Consider the following 22,854-nt stretch of genomic DNA (forward strand, 5'->3'; position numbering starts at 1 on the left):
TCTACCTCCATACATCTGTCGTTATTGTCATAGCTTCGAATAAATCTCAGAATCTCTCATTAAAGAAACTACGTTAAAATAGTTTTTAAATTAATGCTACCACTGCGTAATATACTGAAATATTACATTAATAAATGTAGATTTTCGCGGTATTAAAATGAAATAGTAAATATTAATATTTACTATTTTATTTTGGTAAGGATTATTTTGTATTCCCCAAATACTGGTTGTGTCCCTACCATCCTTGTATAAACCTACGCCCTTTGTTTTTAATATTTTCTTTTTGTCATTGCATTATGATTTCCATATCTATGAATTTCTCTTGGAGACGGAAATGAAGTGAGAAGTGACTCTCTCTGTCACTTCTGATGCCACCCCGTCGAGTGGCGACGGTCAGGTTTTTAAGCACTCCCCGACACTCACGCCTCACTTAGCCCGCCCCCCTGAGTAGCACTGACGCTGCACGCTGATTGGTCGAAGGCTGAGGGACGCGACATTTGAATTTGGACTGGATTTCTACTCGATTTGGCTGCTTATAAAGTTGCTTTTTGCCACTTTTCTCGGACCTTCCCGTGCACACACTGGCAAGTTGAAGAGCCACAGCGACGACACGAGTTCAAAGGACGAAAAAGGTCAATTGAAAAAACGCAAAGTTAACTTTTTTTTTTTTTTGCAAAGCTCACGTGGTAGCGGACGGTATAACGACGTCACAACACGTCGCCACCTCCTGACTTCTGAAATTTCAACAGCAAACAACCAAGTGAATAAAAAGAAGACGCGCACTGAACTGAAAGGCAAACAAATGTGTAAGTATGTGAGAGTATGTGAGACGACGAGGATACTGTCGTATGTCACATGACGTTTCTGCCTGCTTTCCGACTTACTACTCCTAAACTCTACAGACAGAAAATGGCACTTTTGCCCCGTCCCAAACAGTTTTTCAGACGGCTGCAACAACATTCTATTCAGCATGTCGCTGCAACGTTTTTACTGCAATGTCACCTCACTTCTACAATTTTACACTTTTGCAATTTTACCTGGGGGTGGCAGCAGGTTCTACTGTGGGGGCTGTTATGTATGGCAAGCAATTTGATCATTTATTCCATATCCTTGATATTAGACAGTGTTTTTCACTAGTTCGGTCTTTCTCAACATTAGTTGGACATTGAGCCACACGAGTTACGCACTTTGTCTTACGAGTTGCACAGAAACTCTAACCAGTCACTCATTTTCAGCAACATGTAAATTAGTCAAACGTGAATTATTCCAACATGTTAACTAGTGACCTATGATTTTCTGCAGAAGTTAGCTAATAGGAGCTGAAATGCCCACCAGTTAACTAATGATAAATAAAACACTGACAAGTTAACTAGTGCAAGCCCATTGAAGCTGTGATATCTAACTTGTAGAAAAATTATGGTTGACTAGTTATGCCCCAAATTGTGCACTAGTGCGACTTTTTCACGTAACCAGTTCTACTAGTGAGGTAAAAAATGTCCCGAATAGAACTAGTGGATGCCGACTTTACAGAATTATGGGTTACATGTCTGCTCGTGGCGGCTCGGTGACGCACTGGGTAGCACGTCCGCCTCACAGTTAGGAGGGTGCGGGTTCGATTCCACCTCCGGCCCTCCCTGTGTGGAGTTTGCATGTTTTCCCCGGGCCCGCGTGGGTTTTCTCCGGGCACTCCGGTTTCCTCCCACATCCCAAAAACATGCTTGGTCGGCCGATTGAGCGCTCCTGATTGTCCCTAGGTGCGAGTGCAAATGGTTGATTGTCTCTGTATTTCCTGCGATTGGCTGGCAACCGGTTCAGGGTGTCCCCCGCCTGCTGCCCAATGACGGCTGGGATAGGCTCCAGCACACCCGCGACCCCCGTGGGGACTAAGCGGTTCAGAAAATGGATGGATGGATGGATAGACGGATGGATGTTTACTCATGAATGCACAGACCACTTTGCTACGCACCATCTATTTTGACTTACAAGCTAACTAGTGAGGCTCAAAATGGTACCTTAGTAAACACGTTCACTAGCTGGTGTAATTTTAACCTCACTTGTTAACTAGTGAAACATGTTTTCTTTCTTGTGAACTAGTTCAGTCCAGAGTGACTAGTTAATTGGTGACGCAGATAGTGAACAAATGAAAGGCATTTTGACTCACTAGTCAGACCGAGTGAGTCAGAAAGGAAAATCCCTTTGCATTTACTAGTTCATTAGTTAACATTTTGAACCCCACAAGTCAGATAGTGAGGCTGGGAAGATCCCAACTAATGGTACTAGTGGACATATACCTTACTAGTGAACTAGTGAGCAATTCTGAACTTGACAAGTTAAATAGTGAGATAAAAAAAAAAACATAACTGGTGCAACCAGTGTACATTTGCATTACTATGTCAACATGTAAACTGTAGGATGTGACCACCAATATCATGTTCCAACATTTTTTACTCATCTTTTTAATCAATTTGCTTGTGACCAATAAAGAAATTACACTGTGAGGTCAAAATGTGACTGTCACATGCGCGTAAAATGTCTTTTTAGCTTACATGTTCACTAGTAAGTCAATTTTGAAGCTTTCTAGTCAGCCTACATTGCCCACGATGCATAGGACAGGAAGTATTACCTTTGAACAGCTAATTATGATGCATTTCGTCCGAGAAGGTTTTATTTTGCAAATATTACTGTTGTATGTAGGTCTACAATTATTTTATTCATTTTAACTGCCGCGACTATGCATTTAATTTAAAAATTACCATTGTATCGTGTTCTGCAATTTTTTTTTTTTTATTATTTATTTTAACTGCCGCGACTATGCAGTTAGGATGTGTGCATAAACGAAAATAAATGGGATCAGTCACGTGATGTCCGAAGTTCTTTTGGCGGGGTGTAGGACACAACCTTTTTGCATTTTGAATATATGTTATGCATTTTCATTTCATGAGACCAGGATTATGAATGGTCCTTCCCTGGAAAAAATAAGCATTTAAAGCAACGGTTATTAGAGTGACGAACACAGGTTGAGGGGTATGATTCTGATCTCTCCTATAATAGGGAGCAGTAAAAGTTTTAAATTGCAACTGAGCTTCTCAAACGTAACTTGTGACTGTCGACAATTAAAAGTGATCTTTTTTGCTAACAATAACAAGTGATAAGAAGCTCAAGTAATCAGTGATGACCAGTCCTGGCAACCTTGGCTGCAATTTTACCCAGCTACAGTTGCAACAACGTGAGTGCCAGCCGAAGCACAACAGCGACTGAACATGAGCTCGCAGAGAGTGGGTTTTCCTCCTGCTCGGACAGGCAAATACACATGCTGGTTTGTAAATGCATCCGTGTAACTTAAACTATTAAACCGGAAAACCCGCGGTCCAATAGGGCGTACTGTCCCGTGTAGAGCAGAACAAACGGATTCAATATTTTGTCATGTAATGTTGTACCCTTGTGGTCTTCAGGCCACTGTTCATCTCGAATCCTATTGAGGCTTTGGACAAGTTGAAGTTGAACAAGGTCTCTAGTCTAAACAATTCATTAGTGATCGAAGTAGTTCAATGAGTTTGATTAGCGATTAGTTGTTGATGACTCGATTAATTGTAGCACTTGTAAAGTGGACATGCTATTGCGTTAGCTCTTTGTTGAGTGTTGTTGCGTGTCTTTCATGTACATATGTATGCTGTAGTCAGCCATGTACGACATGACCAAATCATGATTTGTTGTCCTGTTTGTGGTCAGCATCATGCGCCACAACTCCTCGTCCAGCCGAAGAAAAGGCGGCAATCCGCGCCGCCGTCCTCCGCAGCCACTGCCTGGGCCATCCCCTGGTGTGCAATGCACATCCTCTGCGGCATCCCCCAGAGGGCGCCGCCCGCCGCAGTCACCGCAGCGGGCATCCCCCAGAGGGCGCCACCCGCCACAGTCACCGCAGCGGGCATCCCCCAGAGGGCGCCGCCCGCCGCAGTCACCGCAGCCGGGCCCATCTGGGAATAGTGAGCTCACTGCGCCGTTGTCCCATTTTGATGACACGTTCCTAAAGGTTTTTGTATTTCCAGCTCAGCCACCTGCGGCGCCGCCCCCGTTGCCCACGCCGCCCAGGAGGCGAAGGTACCGGCCAGGGACCAAGGCCCTAATGGAGATCCGCAAGTTCCAGAAGAGCACAGAGCTCCTCATCAGGAAAGCGCCCTTCTCTCGCCTGGTAAGGTGTTACCAGCTCACACGTTGGCCCATAAGCTTGTTAGATCATTGCCTTGACATGTAGCCACCCTCCCACACACCCAGGTCCGTGAGGTGTGCCAGTCATATGGCAGAAGTGCCCTCAGATGGCAGGTCTTCGCCCTGATGGCGCTTCAGGAGGTAAAGTCGCCGGGGAGGTCCAAATGTCATACTAAAGTCTCTATCCTACTGAGCGACCAAGAATTGCGAGTGTTTTCAAATGGAGTGATTACTGCATTTTCGTTATGGTTTGTTGAAGGTCGCAAACGTTCGACAAACAGTGACCAAACGTTTGGCAAATGTTCACCTGTACTTTTCTTCTACGCGGGGGAAATTTTGATCAGGGAGTTTTTAACATGTTCAAAATTTTATTGCGACAAGAACTTCCTAAAAAAGTTGGTGAACATTTGGGACATTGAACGATCCCTGACCAACTCTGGCGTGTACGCAAGTGACAATCGGTGATGCCCCATTTCCGCCTACCGACTCACTGCGACCCAAAATACTGCGCTGCCCTTGCCGACGCCGGACGCAGCGGGACACTCGGGCCGGCTTACACATTGACGACTTGTTGGGATCTTTACAGGCGGCTGAGGCCTTATTGGTGTTGCTGTTCTCTGATGCCAACCTGTGCGCCATCCACGCCAAGCGGGTCACCATTTTTCCCCGCGACCTCCAGCTGGCCCGACGGATCCGCGGGCAAGATTTCTGATTAAGATGATAGCCGCGTGGTGACTCAAACGTTTCACAGTGACCACTCGACACAACCCAACCTTTATAGTAGAAATCGACTTAAATACTGTTGTTTGCAGTGTTTGTGTTTTATATATAGTGAAGTGTTTGTGTTTTATATCTAAAGTTATGTGACAAGAGTGGATAATTTCTTGGCCCTGCCCACTTCTTCACCAGGCAGCCAATTATGTGAGTGCTAAGCTTCACTCTGTAGTGTCATCCACGCGCATCACCGTTTTTCCCCGCGACATCCAGCTGGCCTGATGTACCCGCGGGCAAGATTTCTGATTAAGATGATAGCCCCGTGGTGACTCGTTTCACGGTCACCACTCGACTCAACCCAACCTGTATAGTAGAAATCCTCTTCAATTACTGTTTGCAGTGTTTGTGTTTTATCGATAGTGCAGTGTCTCTGTTCTGTATATAAGGTTATGTGACGTGTGTTCATCGTAAGACAAAGTATTTTCATTAAAATAAAAATATTTCTAAAAAACAAAATATATACGGTACTATTGAGAGCTTACCTGAGTACATTTTTTTACATCAGAAAAATAAACATTTCAATATTATTGTGCGGTTAGTTAATCTTGATGTGAATTGAATGAGCAAACACTAACAAACAAAACTAACTTATCTATTGAGGCACAATATTACATTACAGTATCAATATTGTAGTCGACCACTCCAGATTGCCCGTAGGTTGTGGTTTTGAGCTCGAAAGGTTGCCTGTGTGCCCTGCAATTGGCGTTCGGGGTGTCCCCCGCCTACTGCCCGAAGTCTGCTGGGTTAAGCTCCAGCATACCAGTGAACCTTGTGTCAAAAAGCAGTTCAGAAAAACGATGGATGGATAGATAGATGGATGGATATTATAGTACCGTTATTTTCTTTATTACGTTGTGTCGCAGACCCGAGCCGATCTGAACTACCGAGTCAATGTGGTTGTCAAGCCTGAAGCCATCCGTGTGTGAAATAGGGTAACGAGATATAAAGTCTTTTAAAAAAAAAGTCCCAATGATCGCCACACACACATCTGGGTGTGGTGAAATTTGTCCTCTGCATTTAACCCATCCCTGTGGGATTTTGATCCATCCCATGGGGGAGAGGGGAGCAGTGAGCAGCAGCGGTGCGGCGCTCGGGAATCATTTGATGATCTAACCCCCCAATTCCAACCGTTAATGCTGAGTGCCAAGCAGGGAGGCAATAGGTCCCATTTTTATAGTCTTTGGTATGACCCGGCTGGGTTACTTAAGTCCGTAAACATAAAATTATTTCAGAAAAAAGATCATCTTTGGGAACAACCTTCCAGTCTCATGGCGGACACTCCACCACTCGGCCACTGATCTGTTTTTTTTATTTTTTTTTATTTCTAAAACATCCATCCATCCATCCATTTTCTGTACCACTCTGTCCCCACGGGGGTCGCGGGCATGCTGGAGCCTATCCCAGCCGTCATCAGGCAGTAGGCGGGGGACACCCTGAACCGGTTGCCAGCCAATCGCAGGGCACACAGAGACAAACAACCATCTGCACTCACACCTAGGGGCAATTTGGAGTGCACAATTGGCCTACCAAGCATGTTTTTGGGATGTGAGAGGAAACCGGAGTGCCCGGAGAAAACCCACGTGGACACGGGGAGAACATGCAAACTCCACACAGGGAGGGCCGGAGGTGGAGTCGAACCCGCACCCTCCTAACTGTGAGGCGGACGTGCTACCCAGTGCGTCACCGAGCCGCCCCTTTCTAAAACAAAGTAAAGAAAAAAAGATCCACACTCTATTCCAGAAGGTGGCGGTAATGCACCTAAGGTTGTTTGCTACCGCTACAAAACAAGAAGAAGACATTACCCACTCTACAACTAGCACTTGAAAATAATTGCCGTGTCAAAATTCATAGGCTGAATGTTGTTGTAACGTCGGTGTGTGTTGTGAGCTCGCAACATAAACAACGTGGCTTCATTTGTGTTTATTTGGAGTCACGTCACCTCTGCCGGTAAGATCGCGAACTAAAGCAAAAATGTTAATGAATGTTAGAAACACACAGTCCTAGTAAAGTTTTCGAACAACCTTGGCGCACACGGTAGCTTGTGTGTCCTAACGACAGCTAGTTTCCAGACATGACTGTCCGTATGTTAGACATGAAATCAGGCATCAGACATTTGAATAATCATGAATTTGCTAATGCCTCCATAGCCATAGAAATGAAGTCAGGCATCAGCCACAACGTCATTTCTTATTCGATGCGATGTCATGAAAGGGAGGTTTGCATCGTAGTCGGTATTTTTGGACTAACACTAACGCTGATTAGCCATGTCACCAACTTACCCAAAATGCTTCTATTTATATCACAGATCACCCGGATTACCACAACTGCAATGTTTGTAAATCAAGGCTCAAAGCCAGTGGTAGAAGCAGGGCACAAGGCATTTCCGAAACAAATGCTCTGCCAAATAAATAAATGCATGAATAAACCACGATTCAAAATGATTTCGATCGCCAGCATCCTCATGATTTGTCGACTAATCTTGGTAACCCTATAGGTCGTTGAGGCAAGAAATTCCATCGATAAGGTAGCAGCCATTTTTATTGCGGTGTTGTTCATACATCGCAGGCAAATATGTTGAAAAATATTTGCTCCCCTGGGATAGTGTATCTTGGGTCATATTTTTGAAAGTTTTTAAAGTCCACCTCTTCTGCAGTCTGTATTGACATCATGTCTTTGGTCAGACAATACTATGTGGCAGCTACAGTAATATCATACCACATCCACTTTTTTTATTTGGAAGGAGTGCACCTAATGACTGCTCCAACAATGCGACATTTGTTAATTTTTCTAGAAAGAAAACCAACTGTTTTTGTCCTCCTCATGTGTCTCAATAGCCTGCTCATTTGTTTTTTCACCTTTGGATGTAAAGGTTTTGCTGAATAATTTGTAAATGATTGTATTTTAATGTACAGCATATCTAATCTTGTGCAGCCAAACCACCGCTGCACAACAGAAGCAGGTTCCCCATTAGGTAATAAATCTTTACCAGCTCAGTGGCCTAGTGGTAGAGTGTCCGCCCTGAGACTGGAAGGTTGTGGGTTCAAACCCCGGCCGGGTCATACCAAAGACTATAAAAATGGGACCCATTGCCTCCCTGCTTGGCACTCAGCATTAAGGGTTGGAATTGGGGGGTTAGATCACCAACTGATTCCCGAGCGCGGCACCGCTGCTGCTCACTGCTCCCCTCTCCCCCAGGGGATGGATTAAAATCACACGGGGATGGGTTAAATGCAGAGGACAAATTTCACCACACCCAGGTGTGTGTGTGACGATCATTGGGACTTTAATCTTTAATCTTAATCTTTATTTCGGGATAAAGTAACAGGGGTTTGGCAATGAAAGGAGGAGCGAGTCAGGAAACGTTTTCCTCCACCAGCATCACGTAGTGGCCTGGCCACTATCCTGCAAGAAGTATGGCTTTATATCCCTCTGACCACTGCACATGTAATTTCAAAGACAAATTGACGCTGTATTGGCCGCAAAAGGAGCCCCTTATTGTGGTCTAAAATTGGGTGTTCATGATTAGATGTTGCAGCGCTGCTTTTGGTCACTGACATTGTTGGTATGCATTAGAGAATGTGCATACACCTGAAGGGACACAATCATTTATACGGAATACTTCATCATGTCCCGATGTTGCACCCGCAAAAAGAAAGACGCATCACATTTGCGTTCTTCATTTCGACAACTTTACTTTCCTCGGTTGACTCGGAGATTACACGAAGCATTTTTTTTCCATCCAACGCACATACACTCAGTAGCTTTTTTCTCTGTCCCCCTCTTATTACGTCACAAGCCACTTCAACCCTCGAAGTCTAACCTCTGTGTCCTAACAAAAGCTACAAGAACTGCATAAAAGTAAAATATATGACAAAATAAGAATTAACTGAAACCAAGGCTTTACTGAAATCATATATTTTCACAGATAATAAAATAATCTTCCTTCAAAACCTATAGGTTGCAACACTTACAGTATTAATAGATATTTCGAAGTTTTATCACCAAAAGTAGTACACCGGTAATGTAGAAGGTATGATATGCCACACAAATTATCCTAAAAAAATAATCACAGAATTTTTGTACCTCTAATGCTAATAAGTGCTTTTTGCTGTGCGCAGCCCTCCACTCTCTGTGGCATGTGTACACAGTGACCAGCAACATCCCGCGTCTTCCATCCATGATGGCGGTGGTGATGGTGGACGGTGTCATCACGGAACATTACGACAGCCGCACCAAGGTGACCGTGGCCAAACAGGCCTGGATGGACGCCGTCACTCACAAAGAACCTGACTACTGGAAAAAGCAGACAGAATTCTGGCAAAGACAGGAACACTTTGGAAACATTAACATGGCAATACTTAAGGATAGATTCAACCAATCACACGGTGAGTGAACATTCCCTCTCTGCTTCTACAGTATAGCTTTGGCACTTTGTTGAGTCTTCTCAAAATGTTATCAAAGAAAGCTAATAGCAGTGTAACAACAAAGTGTTATTGTTCTTAAAAAAGGCCTCTTTGGCGCATATTGTTGTGCAACCTCTTATGCAGTCTGGACACGGTCTGGGCCCATTTGAATGTTTAAATGGATTATTTAAAAAAAGAAAAAGTGAGATCAATGTCAGTATTTGTATAAGCATACTGAGTACAGTGTCAATGCATGTACGTACACATGCATTCACTGTATAAGCTTTTACATTTGTTAGGCTACGGAACTGATATGATTGATATGATTATAAGTCTAGTGCAGCCTTAATCAAATATGTTTGCAAACTGCCGAAAGTACATTTCCCTTTAATTGCATGCCACATTGGTGATCTATTTGACTGCATTTGATGTCATCCATTGTTGATATAACAATACATTTAACAATACATTTTCATTTTTACTGTCAATTTCTGCATCATGCATTTCAAAAAGGAGCGGATGGGAGACAGCGAGCTCTTCTACGCTTCAAGCCATCTCCCCTTGCACAGTGCACACATTGAGAAGGAGGCTTGCCAGGCACTTGCGTTTCACATATGTCGGTAGACAGGCGACTTTGCGTGTATGTATACTTACCATACTTACCATATACTTACGAAGTTGGCGACGCGCCTTTTATTTATTTTTTTAAATGCCGGTGTTAAAAATCAATGTAACATACACTCGATAAATGGCAAATTTCACTGTTGTATGCAACACTTCACCTGTTGTATATATCTCACGTGATAAGGAATCTAGTTATGTGACAATGAGAGAATGGAGTTTGAATATTAAAGTAAATCGGGGAAGATGTGTGGCCAGCGACTTGCGCATTCACAAACTGTTAATACTCGTATGACACTACGACAACACAAACGGAAAACCTCCATAACCCCTGAGAAACCTACAATGGTTTTCTGACATTCCAGACACGTGAAATATTCAAAGGCAAAGGGAACTGTAAATCATTATGTATTGGAGCGCCGAAAGATGGTATCTCTTTGGAAAAGTGTTGTAATGCAAATGACCAAAGCTCTGAGCTAATACTGTATCCTCGTGCTGCGCCTGGTCAGGCATCCACGTGTTCCAGGTGCTGCACGGCTGCGAGTATGACGACGACAGCGTCTCAAAGTCAGGCTTCAACCATCACAGTTATGATGGCGACGACACGCTGTTTCTAGACATGGAGAACCGGCGGTGGATCTGGCTCCAGTCTCAGCTGGAGGCCACTGTCCGCAAGTGGAACCTCAATGAAGGCTGGCTGGAGTTCATGGACCATCGCTTGCTTGAGGAATGTCCTCAGCGCCTTTGCAAGATGCTGAAATATAGGAAGAGCGTCCTGCAGAGAATACGTGAGTTGCTTGCTTTAGTACTTTGCAACAGCACATTTCACAACATTAAAGCATATGTAAAGGCACATTTATCATGTTTTAAAAAACACTCAGAATGTTCGATTATATTCACCTGTATCCAAATAATATAATAGAATTTGAAATAAAATTGCATTTGTGAGCCAAACGCAGTTAATTTGTGTGTATTTCTCGATCTTTCCTGCCCCTGTCATGAACCGCGCCAATCTGGATCACATGGTACCGTGACGTAGATGATAGGACTCCCCCCATTGTTTACCGATTGATAGCGTGAAGATCCATACAATTTCCTGGTGTTTTGTCTCCAATACTTCACATATAAGCATAATAGAGACAACGGAGCCCCCCCAAGTTCACCCACCCCCCCTCGAAAGTGCCAAGACAGAGCCGTGCAATTGCCAAAAGGGAGATTCTTGGGGTATGAAAATGTTACCTTTTGTTATTTGAAAAATAAAAAAGTTTAGGCTTATAACAATAGGTGTAACTTTGGTAGTAACATACTGTGTGCAAAGGGAAAATAAGAATTAGCACACCAAAGTGATCATCGTTCATGGGTTTTCCCAGTCCTAAAAATTAATTTTCCTACTGTTTTCCACCCTATAAAAAAATATGTTGCCGAATATATTATTAAAAGAAATTTTCTTTGCAACTTTCTTATAATTTATTAAATTGGACACCCAAAACAATATCAGTATATAGCCATTGATTTTCTCCGGCTGTACCTTCCGCACCTTCGTTTTGCGATGCTTCAGTCGCTGGGGTACTTCTCACTGGTTCAAATTGGTAGCCTTGTACCCCAAGAAAGAAATCATACTCTTCTTCATTTTCGTCAGAAGGTGAAGAATCATCTGAGGGGGATTCGTCAGACGACATCGCTTCCACTTCTGTATCCGCCATTATGCTTACATGGGCTAAGTAACTCGGCAACGCTCGGCCTCCTATAATCTACGTCACAGTCACTTCGACAATTTCCGGGATGAACTTCAACGATCACATACAAACCGTTGATTTTTCATCGATTACTCCTCAATTCGCAATTTTATTCAAAAATTCACAACAGTTTCCAAAAATACAAGTCCATCTTTATCAAATACATTTTGGGACCCCATAGTATCTTTACATGCCCTTTAACGGGCCTCAGGTCCTGCGAAATGAACTCGACAATTGCATTTGTGGTTTTGTGGGATAGAGAGCTGATCATTAATCTGGCAAGTGCCAGTTTGATACATGAATCACTCTTTGGAGATCTTCACACTATCAATCAGGGACCACTCAAATTGCAGTTTTGTTTCAGCCGTCAACACTAATCATGGCAAAATGAACGTTTGTCTTGTTTTATCACAACTTTAGTAGAGTTTCATATGTTGGTCAATGTGAGCTTCAAACACATCCCTGCTGCTTTAATGTCACACCCCAAGTCTAGATTAAAACTTTGAATTGATGCGAAAATAGCGGTTTAGACTCGGCAGCTTGTGAAATTTTGTGGAAGAACCGCATACTGCATACTACTGGTGTGCCGGAGGCCTTATGATGCAGCCTCATTTCTATGAATTAATTTTGTCTCACTTCCTCAGAGAGGCCCCTGGTGGCTCTGCTGCAGACGCAGCCATCGGCGCCGGTTACATGTCACGCCACGGGATTCTACCCCAACATAGTGGACATGTTCTGGATGCGCGACGGTGAACAGCTTCACGACCATGTGAAGCACGACCAGCTGCTCCCCAACCACGACGGAACTTTCCAGCTCAGCGTTTTCCTGAATGTGAGTGCTGTGCCACCTGAAGACTGGCACCGCTATGCGTGCATCTTCAGGCTCGAAGGACTTCCCGATAAGATCATCACCACGCTGGACGCCGCCAAAATCGAAACAAACTACGGTAAGAGGAAATGACCAAACACAGACAACCGATGAGCCTTGACGTTTGCAAGACAAGGGCTTTTTGCCATCATTTTTGATCCAAGGCAAAGGGCATTGCTTGATAAAAAGTCAGCAGAACTTGTAGATTCATCTGCTTAATTATTACTCTACAAACGCAGTATCAATCATAATATTGTGTTTGGACTAATGAGGGCACGTGACATGTTACTTCAGAGACATTTTGACTTGACTTCCCTCTGTAATAGAGCTAAAAACTCAACACTTTAAGTTGGTTCATTTTGCATAAATCAGGCCAAGAAGACACTGGCCAAGACACATTTGATGAGCAAATTTACACTACATTGTTAAAAAATAAAAAAATAAAAAATAAAAGGTAGTTGACTCCTAACCGGATTCGGTTGAAGTTGGGAAATTATGTCAAATGTAAATAAAAACAAAATACAACCATTTGAAGATCCTTCTCAACCCATATTCAATTGAATACACTACAAAGACAACATATTTAATGTTCAAACTGATAAATGTAATTGTTTTTTGCCAATTAATAATTAACTTAGAATTTCATGGCTGCAACACGTCCAGTAGAAGTTGGGAAAGGTGGCAAAAAATACTGAGAAAGCTGAGGAAAAAAAAAAAGTTAAAAAAAGATTAGTCCCAATGATCGTCACACACACATCTGGGTGTGGTGAAATTTGTCCTCTGCATTTAACCCATCCCCATGTGATTTTGATCCATCCCCTGGGGGAGAGGGGAGCAGTGAGCAGCAGCGGTGCCGCGCTCGGGAATCATTTAGTGATCTAACCCCCCAATTCCAACCCTTAATGCTGAGTGCCAAGCAGGGAGGCAACTGGTCCCATTTTTATAGTCTTTGGTATGACCCGGCCAGGGTTTGAACCCACAACCTTCCAGTCTCAGGGCGGACACTCTACCACTAGGCCACTGAGCTTATCAAACACCTATTTGGAACATTCCACATGTGATCAGGATAATTGGGAACAGGTGGGTACCATGATTGAGTATAAAAGGAACCTCCCCAAACATGCTCACTCATTCACAAGCAAGGATGGGGCGAGGTTCACCACTTTGCGTGAGAAAATAGTTGAACAGTTTAAGAACAACATTTCTCAAAGCAAAATTGCAAGGAATTTAGGGATTTCAACATCTACGGTCCATAATATCATCGAAAGGTTCGGAGAATCTGGTGAAATCACTGCACGTAAGCGCCACGGCCGGAATACCAAGACTGAATGACCGTGACCTTCGATCCCTCAGACGGCACTGCTTTAAAAACCGACATGAGTGTGTAAAGGATATCACCAAATGGGCTCAGGAAAACTTCAGAAAACCACTGTCAGTAAATACAGTTCGTCACTACGTCAGTAAGTGCGGGTTAAAACTCTACCATGCAAAGCAAAAGCCGTATATGAATAACATCCAGAAACGCTGCCGGGTTCTCTGGGCCCAAGCTCATGTAAAATGGACTGATGCACAATGGAAAAGTGTTTTGTGGTCTGATGAGTCCACTTTTCAAATTGTTTTTGGAAACACTGGACGTGGTGTCCTCCGGACCAAAGAGGAAGCGGACCAGCCGGACTGTTATCAACGCAAAGTTCAAAAGTCAGCATCTGTGATGGTATGGGGGTGCATTAGTTCCCATCGCATGGGTAATTTTAAAAAGGCTATACGTGTGTTTGTTGTGGTCTCTGAGGTGTCAAACGCGCACTTTATTAAAGTGGCACCGGCTCCCCTGTAACGGGTTCAATAAGCCGGGGGTGAAGGGACTCGTCCGTAGCTGACCACCCGAGTTAAATTAATTCTACCAGAATCAATCTAATTTCTTTACGACGCCAATCCTTTTTAAGTCATCCGACGCGCGAGCCGAGTAACTCTATTCGAGGCGAGTCGTCAATATGACCGCGCCGTAATGATGGCTCCCTTCGGTTGTTTGATGCTGGTATTACGTTACGGATATTGTTTAGATGTCTTTGTTAAGACCTCAAGGATTCGTTGCTCTAGCGCTAGTTTTGTCGAAATAACTTTTGATATGGCCTCGCTCTACTTGGTTTGAGGAAGTAACAAGCTTACTTCCTATTTCTCCGAAGAAAGTCCCATTTGCGGAAGTATGTCAATGATAGTGTGTGAGAATGGATTTAATGCATTAAATCACTAATTTTAACATGATATATTTAAACACTTAACCGTGAGAGTGCTTCCACCAATTCGATTGTTTCCAACAAAATAATATTTTACTTAATACGATTTAAAATGATTTAATCGGATTATTATTATCTTGCAATTTATTTTGAAGGCAAATTAGTCCCTCAAAATCATTCAAAGTAGCCTCTGACGCGGCCCGAAGAAACAGGAACGGGCTCGTGCCCGAAGGACATTTACTAATTATAGCTCTAACACTAATCCGAAAAGTCGAATTTGAAAACCTTCCTTATTGTTATTTATTATGGTATGTTTGCATACCATAATAATCTCCTATTTATAAACTGAGTTATCAACCCAACCTCAAACAATTAATTGCAAACAAATTAGCGCACCACGAATTAAATGAGTATATAAAACACATTTATTGAAGAAGCATGAAATAGAATTACAAATCTCAATCCTCCAAAAACTGAACAATCCCACTCACTGATACACTTGCAAATAAAATCATTCAATCCCGGAGCACTTTTGATTGCAAAACAAAAATCAGAAAAGAGGGAAAAGGTAGCTACCAATTGGGTGTTATTTTCTTTTTGGTGGAAATAAAGTCGAGTGATCAGTTCGATTTTATTTCTAAAATCCAATTTGGAAACTAGTTAGGCCCCGTGAGGACAGACTACCCGATGACTGTCTCCTCCGCTTGCGTACATACAGAAGAAGTCTCCCCTCACCTAGTTTCTCATGCAAAGTTGTCCAGTCCAATTCTTTGAGTAAATCCAAGTTAATCCAGGCCAGCGATCTTGCGTCTCACACAAGGCTCTTGAAGGCTGTAGAAAAAGTCTTGAAACTCATACGGGCTTCTTCACGTATGAACGCGGTCCGGGAGAGAGCCCCGCAGATGTCCAAGGTGACCTTTTTATAGACCTCTCTGGCCCTCCCCCCTTTTTTCTATACTGTCCTCTATAATGTCCTCTATAATGTCCAGCTTCCCACGCTCATAGGCTATGAGTCACAACCTTGCGGTTTGAGCAGGTGTCCGCTGGCCTCTATACTGTCCAGTTTCCTACGCTCATAAGTTATGAGTCATAACCTTGTGGTTTGAGCAGCTGGTTCCACCCCACTCTCTTTCCACCAAAAATCTGTAGAAACCCCGGCAAGCACCTTATTTCCTCTTTTCTTCACTTCTCCTTTCATAAAACCAATATTTCAAAGTTACACTTTTTACTCAACCATTTAAATCAGAAATCAAAGCCCTTGAATTTATGTTTTAACCTTTTTCTTAACACACCACTCGTGGTGGGCCTCTTTTCCTAATTGTGTGATAATATTGCTTGTTGCTGTTACAGAATATATTTCAGCCAAGCAAAGAAAATAAAAAAAATAAAAAATAAAATAAAAATAAAAACTCATTTGTTCTTCCCTTTCCAACAATTTTTAACACACCCCTATTCTTATATGGGTGGGCAGCTTAGTCTAATTCTGTGATAATATTGCTTTAAGCGGTTACAGAATATATTTTAGCCAAGCAAGTAAAATAAAAATACAAAGAAAAACCATTTTTGTGCTTCCATGTGTGTCCCATAATCCGACCCCTCTTTCTCTTTGGTCTCCTGCACCGGTTTGGCTCCATCTTTTGGAGAATTTTGGAATTTCAGCTTTGCCAATTCATTCAATATTCCCCCACTTAAATTTGCACCATCTGCTGTTAAAATTTGGAATGTCAGCCCCGCCAATTTATTACTGGGAGCAATCCATACTCACTTTATGCACCATTTGTTTCCCCCCCCCCCCACTCCATGTTACATGACAGAGGCTATCCAATTAAATCATCAGGTATTAAACTGATGCTACTCGCAACCAATTAAGCTAGCCAAAGCCTTGGTGTTAGTCAATCAGAAGTAAATCAGAGTGGGTCAGAATTGACAGAGATGACGGAGCTCTACAAACATGCATAAATCTCAGCGACGACCATAATAAACTTAATGTTCAGGGAACACTAGCAGCACACAACTAATAATAAATCAAATGGGACCACTTACAGGGGGGGTAAAGTTGGCAATGCGATACTACACCTAAAACTCCGGAGAAGACATGACCCGGAAAAAAAATAATGAAAAGGGTGACTCAACAAGAAGCACATCAACAATAGCCCAGTGCCCGCTGGTGGCCAGAAGAAACCTCAACAGTAGACGCAGCACCTCTTTTTCCTTCGTTAAGAGCCAAATCGACTGCCTTTAACTTAAGAGTGGCATCATATGCATTTATTTTGTCCCCTATAATGAAGGTTTGTGTATAAAAGCTTCCTTTCTCTAGAAATGTCCATCTTGATCTTGTTCTGTCTCTTGTTCGTGTGCGCCAGTAATGCCTCGTTCTGTCTCTTGTTCGTGTCAATTGTGCGACACTATTTGCCTGGCGGATGGACATGATCAACACACCACTCTTCTCCCCAGTGACCGTGTGTCTGGTCACATGTCCCTCCGCCCAGCAAAGCGGTGCCGCACAACAGCAGTCCACAACCTTTTTGCTAACGAGACATCACAAAAATCACGAAAAATCCATAGAGACGCCGCAACGGACTAAAAGCCACAGTGTTCAAAGCTTGTGCAAAAAGTAGCGGTTTATAGTCCAGAAAATACAGTAGGTCTATTGGGCTAAGGGCATGTACACAGTCTACACTCCTTTTTACATGAAAACATTTGAGAATAACTGTGTGACAAAAAATAAACTGCTGTCAATGTGTTTCATAGTACTTAAACGAACCGGCGAACACAATTTGGCCTGAAAAAGCTTTCAGGCAAAATAATTAAATCCTTTAATCCATGTGTTTGCGGATTATAGCACTGATGTCCTCAGACAACTACTTACTTTGAGTTTTCAATTTTTTTTGTGTGTGCAAAGTGTGAATGACACTGCAAAGTAAACAGTTGAATAATATTTTGATTGAATTACTCTCTGCCTTGACTTTAGTGAGGTTAGTACACGGTAATCCTCCTAATAATTATACCGTAATTATTCTAATTATCGCCCAGGGCGATCATTAGAGAAGGTTTATGTCCAACGGGGGTGGGCGATTAATAGAGAACACTTTATGTCCGATCGCCAAGGGGCACTGAAATGGGCGATAGTATGTATATTTTCCTTATGTAGTATGCAATACCTGCATCTCACTGGTGTTCTTAACACTAGAACAGCGGCTGTTTTGATCTACCTCTCAAAGTCAAAGTCTGCTTTATTGTCAATCACATGTCAAGACACACAGAGATCGAAATTACGTTCCTACTATCCCACGGTGACAAGACATAGTACACAATTTACATACAAGTAAACAACACAAAAAGTAAAAACAAGAAGGCACAAATAATGAATAAATAAGTGATGAATAAATAATAAATAAACAAATAACATAATAAATAAGAGGAGCAAAAATGGAGCAAGTGTGCATACAGCAGACAGTCAGAATATAGCGCAGAATTACAGGACGCTACGCAGAAGGGGGGAGAGAGTTCAGGATCCTAACAGCCTGGAGTATGAAGCTGTTAGTGAGTCTGGTGGTGCGGGAGCGCAGGCTCCTGTACCTCTTCCCAGAGGGCAGAAGATCAAACAAAGAGTGAGCGGGGTGACTCACATCACTCACAATCGTGGTCTCCTTGCGGGTGAGATGGGAGGTGTAAATGTCCTTCAGGGAGGGGAGTGAAGCACCAATAATCTTACCAGCCATGTTCACTATGCGCTGCAGGGCCTTCAAGTTGTATTCAGTGCAGCTACCACCCCAAACAGCGATACAACTGGAGAGGACGCTCTCAATGGTGCCACGGTAGAATGTAGTCATGACGGCCGGAGGAGCACTTGCTCGCCTGAGTTTCCGCAGGAAGTACAGGCGGCGCTGAGCTTTCTTCGCCAGTGATGCGGTGTTGGTGGACCAGGAGAGGTCCTCACTGATGTGCACCCCCAGGAATCTGGTGCTGCTCACTCTCTCCACCACAGCACCGTCGATGGTCAGCGGCAGGTGTTGGGTGTGACCCTTCCGGAAGTCAACAACGGTCTCCTTGGTCTTGTTGACGTTCAGCAGGAGGTTGTTGTCCCTGCACCGCGTGGCCAGAAGGTCGACCTCCGACCTGTACTGAGTCTCGTCGCCCCCGGTGATGAGACCCACCAGAGTCGTGTCGTCGGCATATTTCAGCACGCGGTTGCGACCGTAAGTTGCAGTGCAGTCATGCGTCAGCAGGGTGAAGCGCAGCGGACTGAGCACGCAGCCTTGGGGGGCCCCCATGCTCAGCGTGATGCTGGCGGAGATTTTGTCGCCAACACGTACCACCTGAGGCCTCTGACAGAGGAAGTCCAGTAGCCAGTTGCAGAGGTAGGTACTGAGGCCCAACTTGTCGGGTTTGCAGATGAGTCGTTGTGGTACAATGGTGTTGAAGGCAGAACTGAAGTCCACAAACAGCAATCTCACATACGAGTCCCTTCTCTCCAGGCGGGTGAGGGCTGAGTGGAGGGCAGAGCAGATGGCATCCTCAGAGGACCGTTTGGCTCGGTACGCAAACTGGAAGGGGTCTATGGTGGGGGGGAGAATGGATCTGATGTGCTCCATGACAAGCCGCTCAAAGCACTTCATGATGATGGGCGTCAGTGCCACGGGGCGGTAGGCATTGAAGCAGGACGGAGCAGGTTTCTTCGGCACAGGTACGATGGTGGCAGCCTTGAAACATGAAGGGACGATGGCCTGCTGCAGGGAAATGTTAAAGATGTCCGTGAAGACACCCATCAGTTCCCCAGCGCAGTCCTTCAGCGCTCGACCCGGGATGTTGTCAGGGCCCGCCGCCTTACGGGGGTTGATAGCGGCAAGCGCCCTTCCTCACGCTATCGGCAGAGAGGCACAGGGGCTGCTCGTGCGGAGGGGTCTTCAGCGGGCAAGTGCTGTTCTGAGCGTCGAAGCGAGCAAAGAAGCGGTTCAGATCGTTGAGCAGACGGATGTCGCCCTCACAGCTCTGCGGCGCGGGCTTGTAGTCCGTGATGGTCTGAATGCCCTGCCATAGGCTCCGTGCGTCCCTGTCTTTGAAGTGGACGGTAATCTTGCCGGAGAATGCCCTTTTCGCTTCCTTGATGCCCCGGGACAGGTCGGCCCTTGCTGTTCTCAAGCCGGCCTCATCCCCCGCTCTGAAGGCTATGTCCCTGGCCCTTAGCAGCCTGAGGACAGCCCCTGTCAGCCATGGTGCGTCAATTGACGCTCCATCGATGCGACACGTTACCGTCGCACATCACATGTTGCGCACGTCATGTTATCGCGATCGTCCTGTTCGAGCGCACACCCCGATAACGTAATTGTGTGAGGATATCAAAGTCAAAGTCAAAGTCAAAGTCAGCTTTATTGTCAATCCCTTCATATGTCAAGACACACAAAGAAACCGAAATTCCGTTTCCTCCATCCCACGGTGACGAGACATACAAGTAGGCGACACAAAACAAAAACAAGAAGGCACAAACCATAAATAATAAATAAAATAAAATAAAATGAGCGATGAATAACTAACAGACCAATAACCCATTAAATATGAGGGGCAAAACCGAGCCAGTGTGCATACAGCAAGAACAGGACGCTACGCTGAAAGGGGGAGCGAGTTCAGGATCCTAACAGCCTGGAGTACGAAGCTGTTGGAGAGTCTGGTGGTGCGGGAGCGCAGGCTCCTGTACCGCCTCCCAGAGGGCAGAAGTTCAAACAAAGAGTGAGCGGGGTGACTCACATCACTCACAATCTTGGTCGCCTTGCGGGTGAGATGGGAGGTGTAAATGTCCTTCAAGGAGGGGAGAGAAGCACCAATAGTCTTACTAGCCGTTTTCACTATGCGCTGCAGGGCCTTCAAGTCTTGGTCAGTGCAGCTGCCACCCCAGACAGCAATACAGCTGGAGAGGACACTCTCAATGGTGCCGCGGTAAAAAGTAGTCATGACGGCCGGAGGAGCCCCCGCTCGCCTGAGTTTCCGAAGGAAGTACAGGCGGCGCTGGGCCTTCTTCGCCAGCGACGCGGTGTTGGTGGACCAGGAGAGATCATCACTGATGTGCACCCCCAGGAACCTGGCGCTGCTCACTCGCTCCACCACAGCACCGTCGATAGTCAGCGGCAGGTGTTGGGCGTGACCCTTCCGGAAGTCAACAACAATCTCCTTGGTCTTGTCGATGTTCAGCAGGAGGTTGTTGTCCCTGCACCACGCGGTCAGAAGGTCAACCTCCAGCCTGTATTGAGTCTCGTCTCCCTTGGTGATGAGACCCACCAGAGTCGTGTCGTCAGCAAACTTCACTATGCGGTTGCCGCTGCAGGTGGCAGCGCAGTCATGCGTCAGGAGGGTGAAGAGCAGCGGACTGAGCACGCAGCCTTGGGGGGCCCCTGTGCTCAGCGTGATGCTGGCGGAGATCTTGTCGCCAACACGGACCACCTGTGGCCTCTGACAGAGGAAGTCCAGTAGCCAGTTGCAGAGGCAGGTACTGAGGCCCAGCTTGTCAAGTTTGCTGATGAGACGCTGCGGCACAATGGTGTTGAAGGCAGAACTGAAGTCCACAAACAGCAACCTCACATACGAGTCCTTCCCCTCCAGGTGGGTGAGGGCCGAGAGGAGGGCAGAGCAGATGGCATCCTCAGAGGACCGTTTGGCTCGGTACGCAAACTGGAAGGGGTCAATGGTGGGGGGGAGAACTGACCGGATGTGCTCCAAGACAAGCCGCTCAAAGCACTTCATGATGATGGGCGTAAGTGCCACGGGGCGGTAGTCATTGAAGCAGGACGGAGCAGGCTTCTTCGGCACAGGTACGATGGTGGCAGCTTTGATATTGTAGCGGAGTGACGAGTGTAATTGTATCATCGTTTAAGGAGAAAAACAATTTAAAAGGGACATTCGACGTGCTGTCAAATCAGTCATATTTAAACTTGCGCAATGACGTCGGCATGTAGTCGCGGAGGAAGACGTAGGTTTTGATTCAAGATTCAAGAGTTTTTATTCGCCATGTTTGAACGTGCCAAACAAGGAATTTGACTTCGGTACATCACAGCCTCTGTTCAACATTTAGGTGACTGACAACACTCAGTTGTCTCAGAGACAATGACAAATTGTGAAAAATGACAAATATTCTCAAACATCCCCTGATCTTAAACTCGCAGGAGGGCAAGGAAAAACTCAAAACTCCAACTAGGGGAAATGAGAAACCTTGAGAAGAGACCACAGATGGGAGGGTCCCTCTTCCAGGATGACCAGGCTGCAATGGATGCAGAGAGGACACATGGTACAAACAGTGTAGACCAGGGATGTCAAAGTCAAACACACCGAGGGCCAAAAAAACAAATTTGCTACAAGCCGAGGGCCGGACTGGTTCAATGTTTATTAAAACATATCAAAATGATTGCACATAGCCCTATTGAACCAAGACCTAACACTGTACATTATTTAATGATTAAATGAATATGGCAATATTTTGTTATGGCTCTGTCAATAACTTCAAGGGAAAACATTTTCAACAGCCAAACAGCAAAAAATTAAATTGTTTTTAAAAACAAAATGTGTTTTCTTAATATCAAGATAAATGCATAAATAAAAGTGCATGCATTATAAACTGAAAATGTATTATTGTGCTGCTCTAGGATCTACCGATCACTGCTTTCAAATAGTAAAATAAAAAAATAAATCAAATCAGTTGTATTCTTTCTCATGGCTCTTATCTGCAATTTGCCCTGAGTCCATTCAACTGAAAAATAAATATAAATAAATAAAATACAAAAATTTATGGCACACAGACAAAACAATACTTCCTTCAAAGAAAAATCACGTCTTTTGCCACAATAAAGCTAGCCTTGACAGCAGCCTCGCTTTGTGATTTAGCATATGTGAACATAGCCTGTCTGGACTTAAGGCCTTGTTTTAATTCTTCCACCTTCTGTAGCTTTTGTTCATATTCCATATTCTTGTCTTTGTCTGTGTGTTTCTTAGACGTTTGATAGTGCCTTCTTAAATTAAATTCTTTC

General features: G+C 44.4%; 2 protein-coding genes across 8 annotated transcripts in view; both read left to right on the forward strand.

The window, feature by feature from the left end:
• Positions 1 to 457: 457 nt before the first annotated feature.
• Positions 458 to 5,436, forward strand: LOC119124086 (histone H3-like centromeric protein A). Of its 6 annotated transcripts, XM_037253752.1 has the most exons (6): positions 915 to 1,080; positions 3,730 to 3,983; positions 4,047 to 4,189; positions 4,273 to 4,347; positions 4,793 to 4,956; positions 5,261 to 5,436. In XM_037253752.1, the coding sequence occupies exons 1-5, from the start codon at positions 971 to 973 to the stop codon at positions 4,916 to 4,918; spliced, it is 708 nt and encodes a 235-aa protein (XP_037109647.1). In that variant the 5' UTR covers positions 915 to 970; the 3' UTR covers positions 4,919 to 4,956; positions 5,261 to 5,436. The 6 variants fall into 6 exon arrangements, with proteins under 6 accessions (XP_037109652.1, XP_037109651.1, XP_037109649.1 ...); XM_037253757.1 differs by lacking the exon at positions 915 to 1,080 and adding an exon at positions 458 to 632 and having other exon boundaries at positions 3,726 to 3,983; positions 4,793 to 5,436; XM_037253756.1 differs by lacking the exon at positions 915 to 1,080 and adding an exon at positions 575 to 632 and having other exon boundaries at positions 4,793 to 5,436.
• A 1,277-nt stretch (positions 5,437 to 6,713) lies between these two features.
• The window catches only part of LOC119124069 (major histocompatibility complex class I-related gene protein-like), a 39,625-nt gene continuing 23,484 nt past the window's right edge, over positions 6,714 to 22,854 (forward strand). The window contains exons 1-4 of one of the 2 annotated variants that reach the window (XM_037253716.1): positions 6,714 to 6,927; positions 9,099 to 9,365; positions 10,514 to 10,792; positions 12,385 to 12,687. In XM_037253716.1, coding sequence (XP_037109611.1) covers positions 9,158 to 9,365; positions 10,514 to 10,792; positions 12,385 to 12,687 — 790 coding nt within the window. In that variant the 5' untranslated portion in view covers positions 6,714 to 6,927; positions 9,099 to 9,157. The remainder of the gene's footprint in view (positions 6,928 to 9,098; positions 9,366 to 10,513; positions 10,793 to 12,384; positions 12,688 to 22,854) is intronic. The other variant, XM_037253715.1, reaches the window with a different exon arrangement.

Source organism: Syngnathus acus, chromosome 6 (genome assembly GCF_901709675.1).
Source record: "Syngnathus acus chromosome 6, fSynAcu1.2, whole genome shotgun sequence".
Taxonomy (NCBI): domain Eukaryota; kingdom Metazoa; phylum Chordata; class Actinopteri; order Syngnathiformes; family Syngnathidae; genus Syngnathus; species Syngnathus acus.

Coding starts and splice junctions, on each gene's coding strand:
- LOC119124086 (XM_037253751.1), top strand. CDS start 971: ATGTCGCTGCAACGTTTTTACTGCAATGTCACCTCACTTCTACAATTT. Junction 1,081..3,729: donor TGTGGGGGCTGTTATGTATG/GCAAGCAATTTG, acceptor GTTTGTGGTCAG/CATCATGCGCCACAACTCCT. Junction 4,190..4,272: donor AAGCGCCCTTCTCTCGCCTG/GTAAGGTGTTAC, acceptor CCACACACCCAG/GTCCGTGAGGTGTGCCAGTC.